General features: G+C 33.8%; 1 protein-coding gene across 1 annotated transcript in view; it reads left to right on the top strand.

Moving 5' to 3' along the window:
• TRHDE (thyrotropin releasing hormone degrading enzyme) overlaps positions 1-19,770 on the top strand; it is a 295,375-nt gene that overhangs the window by 174,071 nt on the left and 101,534 nt on the right. Inside the window, exons 5-6 of the mRNA XM_081957923.1 lie at positions 3,754-3,867; positions 13,261-13,398. Of these exons, the coding sequence (XP_081814049.1) occupies positions 3,754-3,867; positions 13,261-13,398 (252 nt within the window). The remainder of the gene's footprint in view (positions 1-3,753; positions 3,868-13,260; positions 13,399-19,770) is intronic.

Here is a 19,770-nt window from a genome sequence, read left to right as displayed (position 1 = left end):
TCCTTTTTGCTGGAACGTAAAGGTCCAGCCACTTGTTCATTGTCATTGTACTTCCTAAGTCTATTCTAGTCAGTGACGTGCAGTGAGGTTTATGGCTGGTGAGGCACTGATGTCATCACAATCAGATTTACAAACATTAAAATCCTACAAATTATCTTATCCAATATTTGATTGGCAGCAGTTAAAGGTTTATGTTTAAGGTCTCATATCAGCATTCTTTACACATACTGTAGCACACAAAAAAGCATTCTTTACACATACTGTAACACATTTGCCATCAGAGCAGATGTTGGGGAGGGGGGCAAGGAGGAAAAAGGGTCCACTCCCTCTCCCTCAGACCCCCAGGAAGGAAGGAAGGGAAGGAAGGGGGACGGAAAGGAAAGGAAATGGGAAAGAAGAAAGGGAAGGATGAAGATGGGAGGGAAAGGGAAAAGAAAAAAGAAAGGAAAGGAAATAAGGAAAGGAAAGGAAAAGGGAAAGGAAAGGAGAAAGGAAAGAAGAAAGGAAAAGAAAAGGGAAAGGAAAAGTGAAATTCTCATATACTCAAATGGTTCAGACTCTAGCTTTTTCTTCTCATTGTTCCAGTGAATTAAAAAGTATACCTTGAAATTGTGTCCGAAAGGTGCTTTTTCAAGAGGCAACTGGACTTTCTTGTTTTTCTTTGAAGATGTTTCACTTCTCATCCAAGAAGCTTCTTTAGCTTCTGACGGGATGGTGGGGAATGAAAGGATTTATATCCTTTTTGAAGTTTAGAGGTTGCCAAACTACAAAATCTGGCCTATGGATTATTGACTCTCAGCTTACTTTTCATATCTAGAGTAGAAGGATTACTTATTGCTATTTAGAAAGTATATATGAGCTGTGGTGGTGTAGTGGTTAGAATGCAGTATTGCAGGCTGCTTCGGCTGCCTGCAGTTGGCAGTTCGATTCTCACCGGCTCAAGGTTGACTCAGCCTTCCATTCTTCCGAGGTCGGTAAAATAAGGACTCAGATTGTTGGGGGCAATATGTTGACTCTGTAAACTGCTTAGAGAGGGTGGTAAAACACCGCGAAGGGTATATAAGTCTAAGTGCTATTGCTATATATGTATATATGTTATAATCGAAACATATCTTTTCTAGTAGCTGTCTTGCATTGCTGACTCATTTTTCGCTTAACTAGTTTCAAGATCCTTCAGAAATATTATTGGCAAGAGAGGATTTTCCATTTTAAACCTGTGCATTTTTTTTGTCTTTCTGAAGAACAATATTAGCAATTTTCTATAATATTATTATCAAAAACATAAAATATAGATAGCCTAATAAGAATTGTTCTTAAAAATCCATCTGTACTTATCTCTATCAATATCAGACTTTCCCTTCAGGTTGCCCTTTACAATTATATGATGAAACACATAACATCTCGTTGGATAACACCAGCGTAGTTGAGTAATTCACCTTTCTTTTGTTACCCATTAGCTTTCGTAACCTTTGCTGAATAGCTGCTATATTTTTTTTTCTGAGCATAGCTGAGAAAGCCACCTTTCTTTTTAGTGTCTTTCACCAGCATCCATCCATCCTTCCTTCCTTCTTTCCTCCCTCCAGCCAGCTAATTCTCCTTTATTTTTCATATCACTAACTCTTTTCACCATGTTAAAGTTATTCTTTAATCAGTTGGGTAATAACAAGAGCTTTTCATTAGCCATAGTAGTTAATTGATTTGTCTGATTAAGGATTCTTTGCAATTTGATACCATATGTTCCCACTCAATACATTAAATGTAACTCAATAAAACTACTTCGCTATTATTTTGCAGCTATCATTTTCAAAAAATAAAATATATATATAATTTTTCTATAGTTTAGCTTTCGGCTTAACAATCATTGTTGTAGGCCAATGGCAACAAGGATATCTTAATCTAATTTCTGATATTATAATTAAAAAAATCTTATCCAGTGATTTGTTCATCAGAAATAGACTTTTTATCAAAAGTTTATAATTGCATATATGCATATGAGGTTTTATTTTACACTAAAAACATTTCTAAAATAAGTATCTACCAAATATATCTTAACATAATACATGTTATATTACTAAGCAAATTTATTTAAATAATTCAAAATGTATTTAAGTCTTTATAGGAATGGTATATAAGAAAACATAAAACAATATCTCAAATTGTTACTTTCCCCGGGTGTTCTAATTTGTTTTTACATTAACTACATTTAATTCATATGTACCGGTATATTTAAATGAAGCATCAATAGGTTTTTTGGTTCAATTCCAAAATAGGCTGAAAGACAGTTTTATTAATCATGTTTAATTTATTCATTGCTTGGGCAAACTCATATGAGTTAAATTGTTTTTTTAAAGAAAACACAATTGCTTGCACATCTACCGTAAAGATATTTGCCCTTCAGAATGAGTGCCCCACTGCTTTTATTCAAAGTATTCACTGGAATAAGATGAAATTGCTTAGCCCTCCCCTACTGAAAGATCAGTTGCTTTCCTTTTACAGTCCTTGTGAGTCTTCAGATTATCCTGAAGAGAACTGGGAAACAGTTTACAACTATCAAAGCTGTATGACTAGTCAAAGTTATTTTACTGATTTAAATGATTTACTGTGTATGGCTGCTGATCTCACAGCAGTGACTTTGGGCTGTGTACAAGGTTTTAAAAAAAGCAACAACCACAGCCAATAATTCTTGATGCTTGAGGTAAGCAACATATCATAATCATAAAGAGCACATCATCATCAGAGCTTGCTTAATCTCCTGGCCCAAGTGCCTGGCTCAACAGACAGATCTTCATTGAAAGGCTAATGATCAGGGGCATCCCAATCTCCAGGAGGAGGATTCTGTTTTAGAATTATAGAAGGAATTATAGAAAATATCCCTAGATTATTTAAATGGCATAAAAGAGCTCTGTCAAGCCCCAAAGTCACCAAAACTATTTAGAAAGAATAGCATGAATTTTACTGCAATCATAATGAAATTTAAATTTGAATAATTATTTGATAATAAATTAGTCATGATTAATCAATGGCTGTAAGTATGTATAAGTCAGATCCCAGTATATTAAGTAAGTTTCCAATGTGATATTCATTTTCTTTTGATATGCTGTGCTTTGATTTATGCAGTACTTTGTACTGGAATTAGAAAGAAGCAGTATTTAAGTGTCTTGTTGTTGAGGCCAAAAATATCCTTATGAAACATGATCATGGTCATTTCTTTCCAATGATTTAAATATTTAAAGAACATGTTTTGGTTGAACGATCATTTCATTCCATTCTTTTATTTAGGAAGTATGTAGTCTGTTATTTCAGAAATTGTGGTTTAGTATTTACTGCATATCTTTCCTATTTGCCTCACAGAGGCCTCTGCTCCCATTCTTATTCTTAGTTGTCTCCCAAACCTGCCCAAAAATGAATCAGAAAATTTCCGATATAGGTATTCTGTTATCATCACTGTGTTACCAGATGGCCTCCTATGATTCTTCATAAAGTTCAGATATGATTCCAATCCCTCATAAATGCCTATCTCTATTGTAAAGGAAATAAATTAAAAGTTATATGGGATACAATTATCCTGATAACCTTTCATAGGGACAGCTTGCGTTGAACCCTTTATTAACATTTATGAGGTAAATCATTTGTGCAATCACTCTTCAGTGCTGTTGCAAGGAATTCATTCCACTTGATAATAGAAATAGAATGTACAGAAATAAAAACTATAAACAAAAACAATAATTTAATCAACCTGGATTTATTTTTCAGTGGTTTGGTGATCTTGTAACTCCAGTATGGTGGGAAGATGTGTGGCTAAAAGAAGGCTTTGCTCACTATTTTGAATTTGTTGGAACTGACTATCTCTATCCAGGCTGGAATTTGGTAAGTTTATTAAGGTTTGTAATGTAAAATCTGTTAAAAAGATACATTCCTTTCATACTCTAGGTTTGGACCACACTTTAGAGAGTTTTTAATTCAAGCATATAACACACACGTGTCCGCAGTAGCATATACTGTGATTATTTTCTAGGTTAATATACTGCACTTCAACCTGGTATTACATAGATGCTGAGACTTCAGCTTTCACTGTTTCTAGAGCATTGGCTATGCTTCCTATGAGTTCCAGGAAGCCTAATATCAATAGAATTGGAGAAACACAGTTTGACTGGAGCTATTATAGAAAAATATAGTAAAAAAGTAAGATCTACTTCAAGCCAGTCATTGCTCCTGGTGACTGATGGTTATGTCAGGGTTGTTTTCAGTATGTGTGTATGTTTATGTGTCTATCTGGATGTGTGTATGTGGAGTGCATTCCATCCATCCATCCATCCATCCATCCATCCATCCATCCATCCATCCATCCATCGTCTCTCTCTTTCTCTCTCTCTTTTCATGGATCAAATATCTGGTACTGTGGAAGTCTGATTTATGTCACATTATTTGAGACCACTGGAAAAATTCCAAATGATAAGTGTCCCAAAGATGCTTTTTCAAGAGGCAACTGGACTTTCTGGGTTGTCTTTGAAAAGAAAAGAGCTGAAGAAACTTCTTGGATGAGAAGCGAAATGTCTTCAAAGAGAAACCAGAAAGTCCAGTTACCTCTTGAAAAAGCACCTTTGGGACAACCTTGACTTGGATGACTGAGAATCTCCATAGACAAATAATAAGTGAAATTTCCAATTTATTGTAAAAGAAATGTCTTTTTTTTAAAATTATAGATTATTTTATAATTTATTATTAACTACTTCTACATTCAAGACCATTATTCCTATAAACAATAATGTAAAGCAAAGGACCTACTAATGTCCTATATTTCTGTGATTTTTAAGATTATCAATAAATAAAATAGATACTTTAAACATCTCATTGTATTCCCTTAAAAATACTAGCGCATAGAGATTATTTTGTTTGAAGGATACTATTGTTTATTCTTCAAATGCAATTTTTTGCAGTTTGTCGTCCTGGTCTTTTTATATTTTTACAGATATACTTTTATATATAAAAATACAAATTAAGCCTCTATCATACCTGACAACTGTTTTACAAAGGTACATTTATTTGAACTGCCAACACCCCCCCCCCCCGGGTGAAAGTAAGTATTCTCCTGTCCCCCAACAGAAAAAGGCACTTCTTAAATTTTGGTCACATTCTTCTAAGTGTAATGCAATGGAATCTAATAGATTGTAATGATTGTATTATAGGGAAATATTACAGAATAATGTGTGACCTTTTATAACTGACATATGGAAATTTTATCAATTTTCTAAGTGATTTTATTATTGGCACCCTATACAATAATAGTGATCATCTTAGTCAGTTTATGCCATCAACTTTCAATTTTAATTTTTAGATCTGTATACTTTATTTGTTTTGAATCTTTTCCAATTTTTTATTTTCCATTCTTCTGTCTCCAGGTGTTGCCACATCAATTAATCACACTTTCTTTTTTTCAACCACAGTTATATTTGGTGTTTTATGGGCCAAAGTTTTATAAGTTTGCATTCAGAAATCCTGCTCATTTTTTTTACTAATTTTTCAACTCTATATTCCTACATATTTTTCATTACTGGCACATATTAATTCCCATAGATGTTCTAATGAATCATTTTACCACAACTACTACTACTATTATCAATGTATTAGACATCAAATTCCAATGGACTCTGGGTAGCATACAATAGTAGAAAAACATAAAAACAGTTAAAACATTAAATGTGACTGATAACCCAGATTAAAATGACAAAATCAACCAACAAAACCAGAGTTGTAGATAAAACAAACATCAACTGCAGGCTTGAGGCTAAAGCCAGGTTTTCAAAACTTTCTGGAACTCTGGAAAAGAGCCCCACTTTTATCTCTGGGGAATGCTGTTCCAGAGGGTGGGAGCTGCAATAGAGAAGCACATTTCCTTGCTCCCACAAGATGACAATATTTAATGGAGGGGAGATGGAACATACATCTTCTGCTGGAACATAGTGTGTGCGTGTGTGGGGGGATAATCAGATATCCAGGTTAATAGGATTTGGCCATGGGATTGTTTTGCCCACTATGAACGTGAGTGTAGTAAGAGTAATATATGATTAATAAAGCATTTCTTTCTTACACTGTAAAGAAAGATAGTTAAGGAGTGACTAGTTCACATTTCAGAACTGAGCATGAAAAACAAAAGCAATAAAAAGTGAATGGATTCTGAAATGTATCCAGTGCAAAAGAAGGATATGTTGAGAGGAAGTCAAAAATTGAGAAGTTTTAATTGGATGAAAATGAGCAGAAGTTCAAAGAAGGCAGGAAGATTAAAGAACAAAAGTCAGTGTATGAACTGGTTTGTACAAAGTTGGCCTTCAATTTCTTCTGATTACTACTACTACTTTTTTGTGTTTTACATTATAAAATGGTTAGTATCATCTATGTGTATTTTTATGATTAGAAATATTTTAGCACGGGTGAAAGTTTCTGTTAAAGATTATTCTGACATCTAAAAATGGAATAGCTGTTATTATTTATTATTGCTATTGATCTTTGAAAATACTGTATGATTTGCAATGAATATATGAATATATGCATGTTAAAATTACTTCTGACATGTTTTGAAGTTAGTAACTGTCTGTGCAAGATAAATGATATTCCAGAAAATGTACCTTTGCTTTATTGCAAGGGGCAGATTTGGATATAACAGTTAGTCAGTTTTGCAACCAAGAATTTGCTTACCTTTACATGAGAATTGAGCCAAAGCAGAAATTTTACCTAATTATATGGTTCCCAATCTCTCAGTTTTCATATCATCAGATATTTTTTTTTAAAAAAACAACGCTTTTTAAGACTTTTCCCTTAAGGTTTTCATAATGAGGAATACACTGTATTATTCCTTAGGTCAGTGATGGTGAACCTTTTTCTTATGGTGTGCCAAAATTGTGTGCGCGTGCCCACTCAATCTCCCCACCCACTTGTACATGCACGCGTGACTCCCTGCACATGCATATGCAACCCCTTCCCAGGCTCCAGAGGCTTTCCTGAAGCCTGGGGAGGACGAAAATGGCCTCCCCTGGCCCCCTGGAGGCCCTCCAGAAGCTGGAAACAAAACATTTCTGAACTTTTGGTTGGCCTGTTGGGGCCGTTTTTTGCCCTCCCCAAGCTTCAGGAAAGCCTCTGGAGCCTGAGAAGGGTGAAAAATGGCCCCAACGGCCCTACTGGTAATTCAGAAATGATCCATTTCTGGCTTCCGGAGCACCTCCAGGGGGCCAGGGGAAGGTCATTTTCGCTTTCCCCAGGCTTCAGAAAAACCTCTGAAGGCTGGGGAGGGTGAAAAATGCCCCAATGGGCCAACTGAAAGTTCATTCCTGAATTTCCGGTTCGGCCGTTGGGGCCATTTTTTGGCCTCCCCAGTCTCTGGAGGCTTTCCTGAATCCTGTGGAGAGTGAAAAACGGCTTCCCCTGGCCCTCTGGAAGGGAAAAAAATCAGCTGGCGTGCCGGAGCTGATGGCTAGCGTGCCACCAAATATGGCTCCACGTGCCACCTGTGGCACACTTGCCGTAGGTTCGCCATCACGGCTTTAGGTTAAATCAAATGGGATTGAAGTTTTCCAAACACCTGTAAAGAGCCTTTATTCCACATTAAGATTAACACAGCTTTAAATAGTTAATTTGTTTACACACCCTCTTAAGTTTAAAAGTGATTCTTTCTATTGTCTTTCACATACCATAACAAACTGTTTTGCATTTTTCTTGCCTAGTCTTGGCTCAACTGATTATTGATGTTTTCAGCATGCACTAGGAAACTAACACATTTTCCTCACGTATGATTGTCTGAAGTGATTTATTTGTAGACAGGTGAATCAAAATCGCAACAAACCTGTGATAACTTTTCCTTTGTGTTTGTTCAATATACTAGTCCTGGCAATGTTAGCTTTAGATGCAAATTTAGATGTATGTTATCCTTAATTACTAAGTGGAGAGTTGTTCTAAACAGTTCTTAGTGTATACATAAACATGGTTGTATGCACTAATGAATACATTTTAGGAGATATGCATAATGTTTCAATAAACCACTGTTTTGCACTTCTAAATTGAAACTACTAGTGCTTCCAATAAATTGTGGTATTTTTTTCTCAATCTGAAAAATAATAAAGATTTTCCTTCTTTTCCTCTCTTAAATCAGAGCATTTTCTTTTAGAGTTCTTTAAATTGCTTTAATAGAAGTATAGGATGTAGTCTTATCCAGATAGTATCCGAAGTTCTTTCTCTTTTTTTCTGCTTCCATTTAGAGGGAGGTGACATTATTTTTGTCCTTGAATGTCTGTGTTAGTAGAATGCAGTGGAGAAGACTATGACAAAGGGAATTGCTAGTGAGTGATTTCCCTTTTTATCCATAAAATACCAAGTGTCAAATGCTTTAGTAAGCACTACCACACTCAGTGCTGATAAAGCATTTAAAAGGACTCAATGGCCTTCTCCCTTTCGCTCATAAAAGTTTTGCTTTGTTAACAACTTTATTGGATGAGTCAAGACAGAATACATCAGTGATGACAGTTGCATTGAATTCTCCTGTTGCTCCCTTAATCTTCTTTTTTTAAGAAGGCTACTGCGACTTTCCCTTAACTGTGTCACTTTAAAAATATTCATAGTTTATTGAGATAATATATTTTAATAAAATGTGTCTAACATGCTTACGTCCAAAAATTATCAATATAGATTGACAGTGTCTTCTTTTCTCAAGAAAAAGAATCAAGAGGAAAGATTTCAGCATAACAAGCACCTTGAAATATCCTGCCTTGATTTATCCAATAAAGTTGCTGGAAAAGCCAAACTTTTAATCAAAGATTAAATTCTGAATTCCAGCAATTATGCAATCTCTTTAATCTTCCCTGGAATGAATTGAAGCAATCCATCACAGAATACTACTTCATTCTCTAGTTGGTTCTATCATTTCTCCTGGAAAACTGAAACTATTTTAAAATTGAAATAACTGCATATAATCATTCTCTTTTTATAAAGTCAGAGATGAGTGGATTTAATAAACACAAAAATAAATATTAATTGAGCATCATTAAGGTATTATTTAGCTAACTACTTTAAAGTACCTCATCATAAACATCCCAGAACCCTAGAGGATGGTCTCATTTGTTGATCTCCTTCATGAATAGGATTTTAAACAAAGATGAATAAAACTATAAATAGATTTTACTTGCCTTAAACTATCTACTGAAATATTTATCATCTTCATTAAAATGCTGTAACATTTTGTGAGAGACTTACAATTCAAATCATAAAAGTGCATGAAAGTTTGCAACTAATACTGAAGAGTGTCTCAACTGATTTCATTATTTCAATGAATTATTTTGGAAATATTTATTTTACTTCAACACAAATATGCTTTCAAGTAATATAGACTTTATTTTCAATTATTTAAAGGAAATATTCCTTTTGTAGCTGTTCTTGCTTAAGGATCTAGATAAAGAGCTTTTAATTAATAACACACAATAACATGAAAATTCTGGTACTATTTTTCTCTCATTTTCCAGTGATCATTCATATGAGTTTCTTGGAAAGAAATCCTTTCATGGCAGAATAGGCAGTAGGTAAATACATAATTTAGCCTAGTAGGCAGAACATGATATTTAGTAACCTGTTCTGAACATGTAATTCATATAGTGCTTCATTGTTCATAGAGGAAAAAAATCTTAGATTTAATCAAATCTAACCTCCATAAGTGCAACACCCACTAGAGTGTCTTTATCCAGCCAGTTCACCATCGAGCCTCTGATCAAAGACCTCCAGGGAAAAACTCACCACTTCATATGGCAACTGTTCTACTGGTTAAGAACCTATACAATCAGGAAGTCTTTCCTGACGTCTAATTTGACCCACTGTTCCTGGTCCTTCTTTCTGCAGCAGTAGAGATTAACTACAAGAACTTTTATGTGTCATCATTTAAGAGACAGGTAGTCCTTGACTTACAACAGTTGGTTTAGTGACCATTGAAATTTACAAGGGCACTGAAAAAAGTAGCTTGTGACTATTTTCACACTTACGACCATTGCACATCCCCATGGTCCCGTGATCAAAATTCAGACACTTGGCAAATGACTCATATAATGATGGTTGCAGTGTCCCGGGGTCATGTGATCCCCCTTTGCAACCTTCTGGCAAGCAAAGTCAATGGGGAAGCCAGATTCACTTAACAATCATGTTACTAACTTAACAACTTCAGTGTTTCACTTAACAACTGTGTTAAGAAAGGCTGTAAAATGGGGCAAAACAAATGTCTCATTTAACAAAATAAATTTTGGGCTCAATTGTGGTTGTAAATCGAGATTACCTGTATTTGAAAACTGCTTACCAGATTCCTCTCAGGTTTTTGACAATTCCTCAAAATAACTTCAACTGATAGTGAGAAAACACAACAGCTAATTGCTGATTGGTTGGGTAGTTAAAAAAAAAAAGGAAAAAATGGGGAGGCATCCTTAGGATTTTATGGACTGCACCAAGAGTAGCTGAGACCACATGCAGAGATGGTAGATTGCTTATGTTTGATAGTATTAGACTTTGAAACAATTATTTTTTATATCTGCCTCAATATTGTATTATTGTCATACTAATTATCTTAAGTGGTGGTTTTTATGTCAACCAGTATTATAAACCCAGGAGAAGTGACTTCCTTGTCATCAAATGTATATAATAAACTTATGAACTATTAGAAGGAAGAATAGATAATTTATATATTTTTGAAAACAGGAACATAAGTTGAGTGAACTCTTCATTTGTACATTTGATTCATATATAGCTCCTTTAATTATTTTTATATCTGCCTCAATATTGTATTATTGTCAGACTAATTACCTTAAGTGGTTGTTTTTATGTCAACCAGTATTATAAACCCAGGAGAAGTGACTTCCTTTTCATCAAATGTATATAATAAACTTATGAACTATCAGAAGGAAGAATAGATAATTTATATATTTTTGAAAACAGGAACATAAGTTAAGTGAACTCTTCATTTGTACATTTGATTCATATATAGCTCCTTTAATTTGATTGCTAGTTATAAATGACCATCTCACACCCACATAAATTTTAATTGCTGCTGTTTTACTTTCAAGCCTTAAATAGAATAGCTGTACATAATTTTTGAAAATATGAGTGCATAATTGTTAACAAGTTATTAGCGTGTAGAGAACAAGTGATAGCTATTTGCTTTATCTGAATTTATATCATTTAAAATGCAAAAACTACAAGACTAAAAACTACAAAAACTAAAATAATAGCAGTTTGGTATAGAATGCATGTAACTACCAAATAATATCTGCAAATAGCTGGGCTCATCAGAAGTTAGGTAGTTAAAAATGTTGGATAGCAAATCTCAATATATTATTATTGTATGGGCTCCATGAGTTAGTTTTTCAAATAGAACTAATGTGGCTCACTGTCTTGTTCTGCCATGAAACTTTAATATATGGGTGCAATTTTCATTCAGGATACTTCTAAACCAAGAACATATTACCCTACAGTATATTGACATTTTCACCCCAGAATAGGTTATAAGAATGAAACTTCCCTTTTAAGATGCCAAAATGTGAGTTTTGTATTGATCTTTCATTAGTGTCTTCTCCTAGCACATTTCATTCTTTCTTTTTATTAAAATCCAATTACTTTGAATAATTGGCAGCTATGTTAAGTTCATAACTAAGCTGGCTTCTTTCTGCTTTCCCCAAGAAATAAAACACTTTAATGTAAAACACTTTCTTTTGCATGTACTCTTTTTTGAAGAACACCATAATACTCTCTGCTTCTTTATCTTTTTTTTTTTTTACTCTTCTCCAGTATTCCCCAGTATTAATGGTGGATAAGCAGCAGAAGGTCCCTGCATGACTATTAGTTCTTTAATATTTTGTTTCTTGTGACAAAAATTGACTACATTTATGAAAGGGAGAAAGTGCTGATGTCAGATTCTTTTACCAAAAAATGTCTTCATAATCTAACCATACTAAAATGCTTTATTCTTAATCATTATGTCTGATGAATTGTTTGATAAGCTTGAATTGGATATGGAACTGCAGGCTTTAGATCAGGAGTGTGAAACTCAAGGCCAGCAGACTGGATCCGCCCCCTGGGATGCTTAGATATGGCCCATGGGACTGCCCTGAAAATAGGAAAGGACCGGCCCGTGCCCCCCCGTACCTTGTTTTCACCCTCCATGGCCTCCTGTAGCGCACTGCTGGCCATTTTCGGGTCCATTTTTAGCCCATTTTCAGGCTATATTTGGGGCGATTTTCAGCCGGCAGAGTGGTGCAGGAGGAAAATGGGGCATGGGGGGTGTTGCACACAGCCTATTTTAGCCACCAGAGGCAACATGGGCTGGATTTAAGCACCCCATGGGCTGAAGGCCTTGAGTTTGACTCCCCTACATTACACCATTATCCAACCTATGTTTGAAAATTTCCAGTAAATGGAAGACACCACTGTAAACCATAACATAATAGCAAGTTTGAACCTTTCACCTTCAGTAGACTTTTAGGAGTTCTATTGTTTGGAAACAACAAGACATTCATAATTAAATAGCCTATTTATATCTGTTTTGCCTGTGCTAATTTTCAGTTTAAAATCTTAATTAATAGCTATTGTTATATAATTTTGGAATGAAGATAAAGTAACACATTTCACCATCATGAAACTTCACTATGTCCACGTAACTGTCCCAATAACTGACCATAATTCAAAGGCCTCTTTACCTTAACATGACGGGAAAGGTAATTTTTACCCAAAATCTGAATTTCCAAATGGATCACAAATGGAACAGCATTTTATATTGCAGAGAACAATTTGCATCAGCACATAGATAAATATTACTTTGTATGTAATGTACAAAGTCATGAAATAGTTAACTATTATAATATATACTGTGTGTGTGTGTGTGTGTGTGTGTGTGTGTGTTTATGTATGTATGTATAATTGTGAAACATGAAGTTCTCAGAAAATTTAGGTATACATCAATTCAAAAGTAGAGGCAATATAGGTAAATATAATCTAAAAGTGATTAATAAAATATCCCTTAATTTTTTTTCTAAATAAGAGTACTTCGTTGGAACCCATGAAGTTACTGATATTCATCTTTCTGATTATGATAATGTACAATTTAATGGGAAAAAACATCTCATAAATCCAATGGATATCTCTGTAAAATTATCTTGTAAAAAGGACTGTATAAATAATGGTCTTTAATTCCACTCTCGATCTCACTGTAAATGTATGAGTGTATGAGCATGTTTTGTTGCATTTCAGGAGAAGCAGAGGTTTCTGACTGATGTCTTACATGAAGTCATGTTACTTGATGGCCTGACAAGTTCACATCCAGTGTCACAAGACGTGCAGCAGGCCACAGATATTGATCGAGTCTTTGACTGGATCGCCTATAAAAAGGTGGGAACAGAAGAAAGGACACAAGTTGTATATTTATGGGATTTTTCTGGCATTTATGTTAATGTTTCTATACCTTCATGTTCTGCGGTCAGTTAATTATTTCCTCTTTCTCCTCTATGTTCTACTAACACCCCATTCTACTTTGATCAGAATTGCAGTGAAAGAAATTCCAGGCAGAGATTACAGAAAGTTTCCTCTGGGGCTCTTGAAAATAACATTATATTACAAAGCAATTCAGTTGAAAATAGTCATGAATACTGAAATGACCTGAATAAAATAAATCATTCCAGGTTTAATTAGAGACCCATTTGTTTTTAGTATTCAGATTAATGTGCATTTGTATCTACAGTTAGTTATGAGTGCAACATACTTTACGGTAATTACAGCTAATCAAATTAAGAATTGTCATTCCTAACCGAAAGCTCATGCACAATCATTTTAACTTACTACTTTCTGAGCCCTATGAAAAAAATCATTTCTACCTCAAGGTCAGAAACTTTCTATTCTTTATACTCTTATATCTTATTTAAAATCTTTCAACCAATTAATAAGTATAGTTTTATTTAGGAAAAATATCCCCACTTTGGCTTTATCAGAAACCATTCAAAAGCACCCAGACTGCAAAAGTGATACAAGTGACAGGTGACTGCAAAAATGTATTGTAAATAAAACATAAACATACACACACATAAATGCACACAAACAATACAATACATTAGCATAGGATTAAATATACCATATATTTTTAAAAGAAACAATTTCCTTACTGAAAATTCCAATAATGCATAGTAAAAGGGGCAATTTATTTTATGGTCCATTATTATTAAAACTAATTTCAGCATCGTGACTTGGTCCCAGGAGAATCTGGTAGCGGCTCCCAGTTTCCTGAGATAAGAATGGTGTAAACTCTTAAGTTCAACTTTCCTATAGGAATGCCTATGCTATGAAATAGCCTTTCCTGAGAAAGTTGGGTTTCCACGAGCATTTAAAAGCTAAATTATTTTTGAGAATTTTTGGGAATCTGAGCAGATGTCTTATTGGATTTGATTTTGGAAGTTTACCTTTTTTCCACTATGGATATTTTATTGTACTTCTTTAGATATATGTGAACAGGTGGGACACTTGGGTGTTTCTACGAATATAATAAATATTCGTACAACGTGAATAGTTAATTTAATAAAGAATGGAATGGAATGGAAGAATAGAATATAATACTAATTGATTAGCCTTGTGACCTTATCAATGAAGAAAAATAAAATACATAATAAAATAAAATACATAATATGACTCCAGGATAAAATGATAAAAATGATAAAATACAGATGTGGGTAATATGAGGAGTCAGCAATCAGATGAGTTAATCGTCTTTGCAAGGTACCTCATGTATCAGATTCTTAGCTCAACAGCCTTAATTAAAAACTTAGCAATAAGTTTACAATAGATACATTAGAGCAATTTGTAATTTCTGTTCTTTCCAAAATGTATGGTATCTAAGCTTAAAGAGGTATATAATTGACAGTTGAACAAAACCTGAGAAATGCTTTCAATGGCTGAGGTGCTGCTTATGCAAGTTCTCTCATGATATGGCAAATGGTGGAAGCGCCCATATTTGGCCATAGAATCCAACAACTCAAATCTTCTGTAAAATAGGCCCTTCTTAAAAATTGTGACAAACTCATTGACAAATATTTTCAGATTGGAAAATAGTTTTGTTCCTAGCCAACTAAGTAAAATATTTATTTTTAGTCAATAGCTTCATATCAGTTTGAGCAGTGATATCTAGGATTCTATTTAAAAATTTATGTTGAGAGTAAATACTGTGTAGAAAACTCACGTTGTGAAAGAACTTTGGAAGTTGGCTTACCTAGGAATTAGACTAAGCCATACTTATCTATTCTGCTAAACATCTTTGGGGAAATCTTTAAGGGTCCATAAAATGGATCCTCTGCTAGTATGTGAAAACTTTAATTATTAAATGAATATTTATGGAATAGATATCTTGTTTCTGCTCTGACCACAGAGGGAGATATTTTCTTATCAGTTCCCAATATGCATCCATTTCTAAATACCTGAAAATTGAAAATTGATCAATAGGCTCCCCATCTATCAGCCAGTTATATTTCACAGGTTTTTTTTATCAGTTTAGATTTGTTTTTATTGATTTTAAAAAAATCAAGAGCATAGTAGTGTCAGGATTGTCTCTGCTCAGTCCCTAGGAAAGAAAAACCCTTGACTCCATAAATCAGAGAAAAGGTACTTTTACTTGAAACAAGTTGAATACAGCAAGGTCAGGCAAGATCTGAAGCAAAAATGTGAGAAGTACCAAATTGAAACAAACCCTAAGAGTCTACCCACCCCCTTGTAGCCAGGCAACCAGAGTTCAATCATTGGCCAAGAAGATGTTTTGTGAAAGTTTCTGACTCAGGTACACGGTTCTTCCCTTCTAATACTAAAGCTAGGACAGTTGACCTTGAGGATAGTACTCAATGTGATTAAAGGTTAGAGTAGTCAATAACAAAACAATATATCCCCCTATTTCATGTTTTTCTTATATGGCAAGTTAAAAAGAAGTATATTAATTCTTTCTTTCTAAATATCCCATTCACTAAATATGGTTGGAGTCACTTCAGATAAACTCTCTTGATTTGGTTATAAGTCTTTCTGGCTCATCCCATTTTGGTTGTAGGTTGGATTAATATGAGACAAATAATTTTCTAATAAACAGTCACAAGAAGAATATTGTTAAGAATATATTCTGCTTTGGAATTGTCTTTAATACTGCAAAAAAGTCATTTAGATTTCATAAAAAATTCATATTTGGATGAAATATTCTTTCGGCATTATTTTTCAATGCTCCATTTATGGCTAATGATAGTAAATGAAATAATGTAATTTACCTCAGGTCAAAATCACATATTTTTAAGAGTCCCATGATTAGGACTACCAGATATCTGAAAAGGCAAAGGAAATGACAAGACAGAAATGACAAAGACAACTGGAAATGAAGACAGATAGGAAAAGGAGGACACACTAACTGTTAAATTTTCTTGGCATCTGCGACAATTACCATGAACAACTCCCCCCCCCCCAAAAAAAAAGTACTTGGGCCAATATGTGTATGAAATTACTTTTTCCAGCATCAAAAAGACTGGTTGCAATATTTGCAATTGCATTATTTTCCCAACAAATCAAGAACACATGTTAGCAATAAAATATACTTTTTAAAAAATATATTTTTATTATTTTTACATTTAAAACAATGCAATACCGTGGAGTCGGAGTGACCATACATTCACATTATGTACAGCTAGTTTCAACCATTAACAATTAATCTACTTAATACATTGTCTATCCTTCTGTCCAATCACAATATATACATTTGTTCCAGTCTTGTCATCTTGTCTTATACCAATCATAAAATCTGTTCCACACTTCAAAATATTCTGATTCCCCTTTATTTTTAAGTTCAAGAGTGAGTCTATCTGCTTCTGCACAGGCCAACACTTTTCTGATTATATCAAGCTCTGATGGTGTATTTTCTTTTTTCCAATACTGTGCATAGGTTATGCGCGCTGCAGTTAGTATATGTATAATTTGATAAAGTGTATCTTTCTTAAACCCCTCCGGTATTATGCCTAGGAGAAAAGTTTCTGGTTTAAACATAATTTGTTCTCCCACCATTTGTTCTAACCATGATTGAATCATTTTCCAATATTTTTTTTGCCTCATTGCACGTACACCACATATGATAGAAAGTGCCTGGTGTTTTTTTACACTTCCAACAGTTTGGCGCCAGATTTTTGAACATTTTGGAAAGCCGTGCTGGGGGGAGATGCCATCTGTAGAACATCTTATAAAGATTTTCTTAGCAATAAAATAGACTTGATGACACACTTTTCAAATTTCACTATAGAAATTTATAACATGTCATGCGTGCTTTGAAGGCATGAATTGAAACCAGTGGTTGGAATCAGGAAATAAATTTAATAACGGAAATCTAAGCTGTTGAGTCTGTTGATGTATAAAAGAAAGAAGCAGTTTACAAGGTCACAGTACATGAAAGCTTGAGTGACTACTGTTGTGAAAACTCTCCAAAATAACAAAAAAAGAGACACAAATGCTCAAAAAGAAGGGCAATATTTGATTTTAAGGCTATGCCTGCTAGAGAGGCATCTAATAATACTACCTATGACCCTTCTCCAGTTATTTTTTTATAGTTGTATTTGCTCTCATTCTTCATGTTTACTCTTTTGATTCTTTCTGCAAAGCTCTTTGAGATATTTTAGTGTAGTGCTTTAAAACTACATGAAAGCTTCAGTTGATCAGCCTGTGCGTTATCTAGCATTTATAAGTCAGAACCCATTATTCCTCTGCTAAGGAGCTCTGTCTTTCTGTACACTTCTGGATGCAATCTAAAGTTCTAGTAGTAACCAGTATGGTCTCTTTGGGTAGTTTAAGATCATTACTGAATGTAAGGCACTGTATTTTTTTTAACCTGTTTATAACTATAAGCATATTTATAATACCATGAACATCAGTATAAAATAAACTACTATAATTCTGTTTCTTTATTTTTGCAGTGTCTGCTTATATGAGTCTTACATAGTTTTAGATCTTTTAGTCTAATATTCATTTTCCTTATTCTTATAAAATACATGCTGCTTATCATGTATTTTATAAGAATATGTTAGTCTTGGTCACGCAAAATATTCTGGATAAAACAGTCCATTATTGCTGCTTTAGCATATTCTTTTGATTTTCAATTTTTCCATGCATTTTGAGATGAGAAAGGAATATTTTTAGTCCAAAGTATCTGTGAGAATAAATGTTCTGCTTCTTTACATTTTATGCTCTCCATGGTATTTCGTGTAGAAAAACATCATGATGCAAAGCTCTGAGGGAACATTTTATCTTAGGTTTAACAGCAGAGTACATCACTCTGAAACTTCATTTGTGTATGTTTAAACCAATTTAGAAGTAGCATTAGGTACTTCCGGTGATGTTACTATTATCTGTACAAAACTCATGTAAATGTACAAGAATAAGTTACCTTAATAAACTATATATATTTGTAAGTGGATCATCATGAAAAAGAAGTTGTATGAATGCTACTAATTGATAGAAAGTCTCCTTTAAATTAAACTTAATATCTGATGACTTCATGAGTTGTCATAAACCTTTCTTGGCATAAATATGGAAATAGTTTACATTTTGTATTTCTGGGCTGCTTTTTTGACTCCCCCAGAGAAATCCATGCAAAATGTAGTGGCAGGAGTTCCCTTTTGCAAAGACTTTGTATATATTAGGTAAAAATGATGATGATGATTTTGATGAGAAAATTAGTTTATAATAATAACTGTTAGGTCCTATTTAAGTTTTTTATATTATTTTAGATGGCGTATCAAAGATCCATGAAAGACCTATTATGTCTGATTTTACGTACCATTGGCCCTCCTACAAATTATATTGTCAAATATCTTGCTGCATTTTTATAACCTTACATTAAATTCATGTCAACCCATATTATGGATTCAATCCTATACGAAGGGCATATGATTAAATTTACAGAGACATAAATATTAGTATACATGTAAAATCATGTTTACATGACTATGAAGATTTATAAACATCCCAGCAACTTTAACAAGAAAAAAGAGATTCTAAAAGTTAACAAAGCCTGACTTTCAGCTTTAGATCACGCTGGGATGAAATAGCTCCTAACTAACTAACATAATATAGAATCTTCAGCAGTCTCACCTGAAGGAATAAGAAGCAGGATGCATTTTAAAGAGACTTCAGTAAACCATGTTCAAATCAGACCAATTTACAAATTCACCTACACAAACAACCAAAGAGAAACTAGTTTTACAGAATTCTGGTGATAAATCAGAGTTTAATTTTGTTACAAATAACAAGAGCTCCGTCAGTTCCTCCTCAGTTGCTTATGAGCACTGACAACTGCTCTAGAGATCAAATTAGTTTGCCTTTGAAGATGCCAGCCACAGTTGCCTATGAAATGTAAAGATACCACACTATCAGATTAATCACTAGTGGATTTTTTTAAATAGGGTTTTTACAATATTCCCACCAAATATCCAACCTCTTACGTTTCCAATGTTTTTTGGAAAATGAATTATTAGTTTTAATAATCAATATTGGAGTAATATTCCATCAATAAATATTTTAACTAGTTTTCTCTAAGTTTAATAGCCACTATTATAAATAGTTTTTAAATAAATCACTGGTACTTATATGAATCTCTTCTGCTTTTGTCCACATGTAATTAAGTGGAGATACAGGATATGTATATTTATCTCATTCTTCGATGTTTTTTCTTTCGCAACTTTAGTAATTAAGGATGAAGGAGGAAAT

The sequence above is a fragment of the Natrix helvetica genome (assembly GCF_964273705.1).
Source record: "Natrix helvetica genome assembly, chromosome: 6".
NCBI lineage: Eukaryota > Metazoa > Chordata > Lepidosauria > Squamata > Natricidae > Natrix > Natrix helvetica.
The sequence above is the reverse complement of the archived record's forward strand: the minus strand, read 5'-3'. Positions and strand labels throughout refer to the sequence as shown.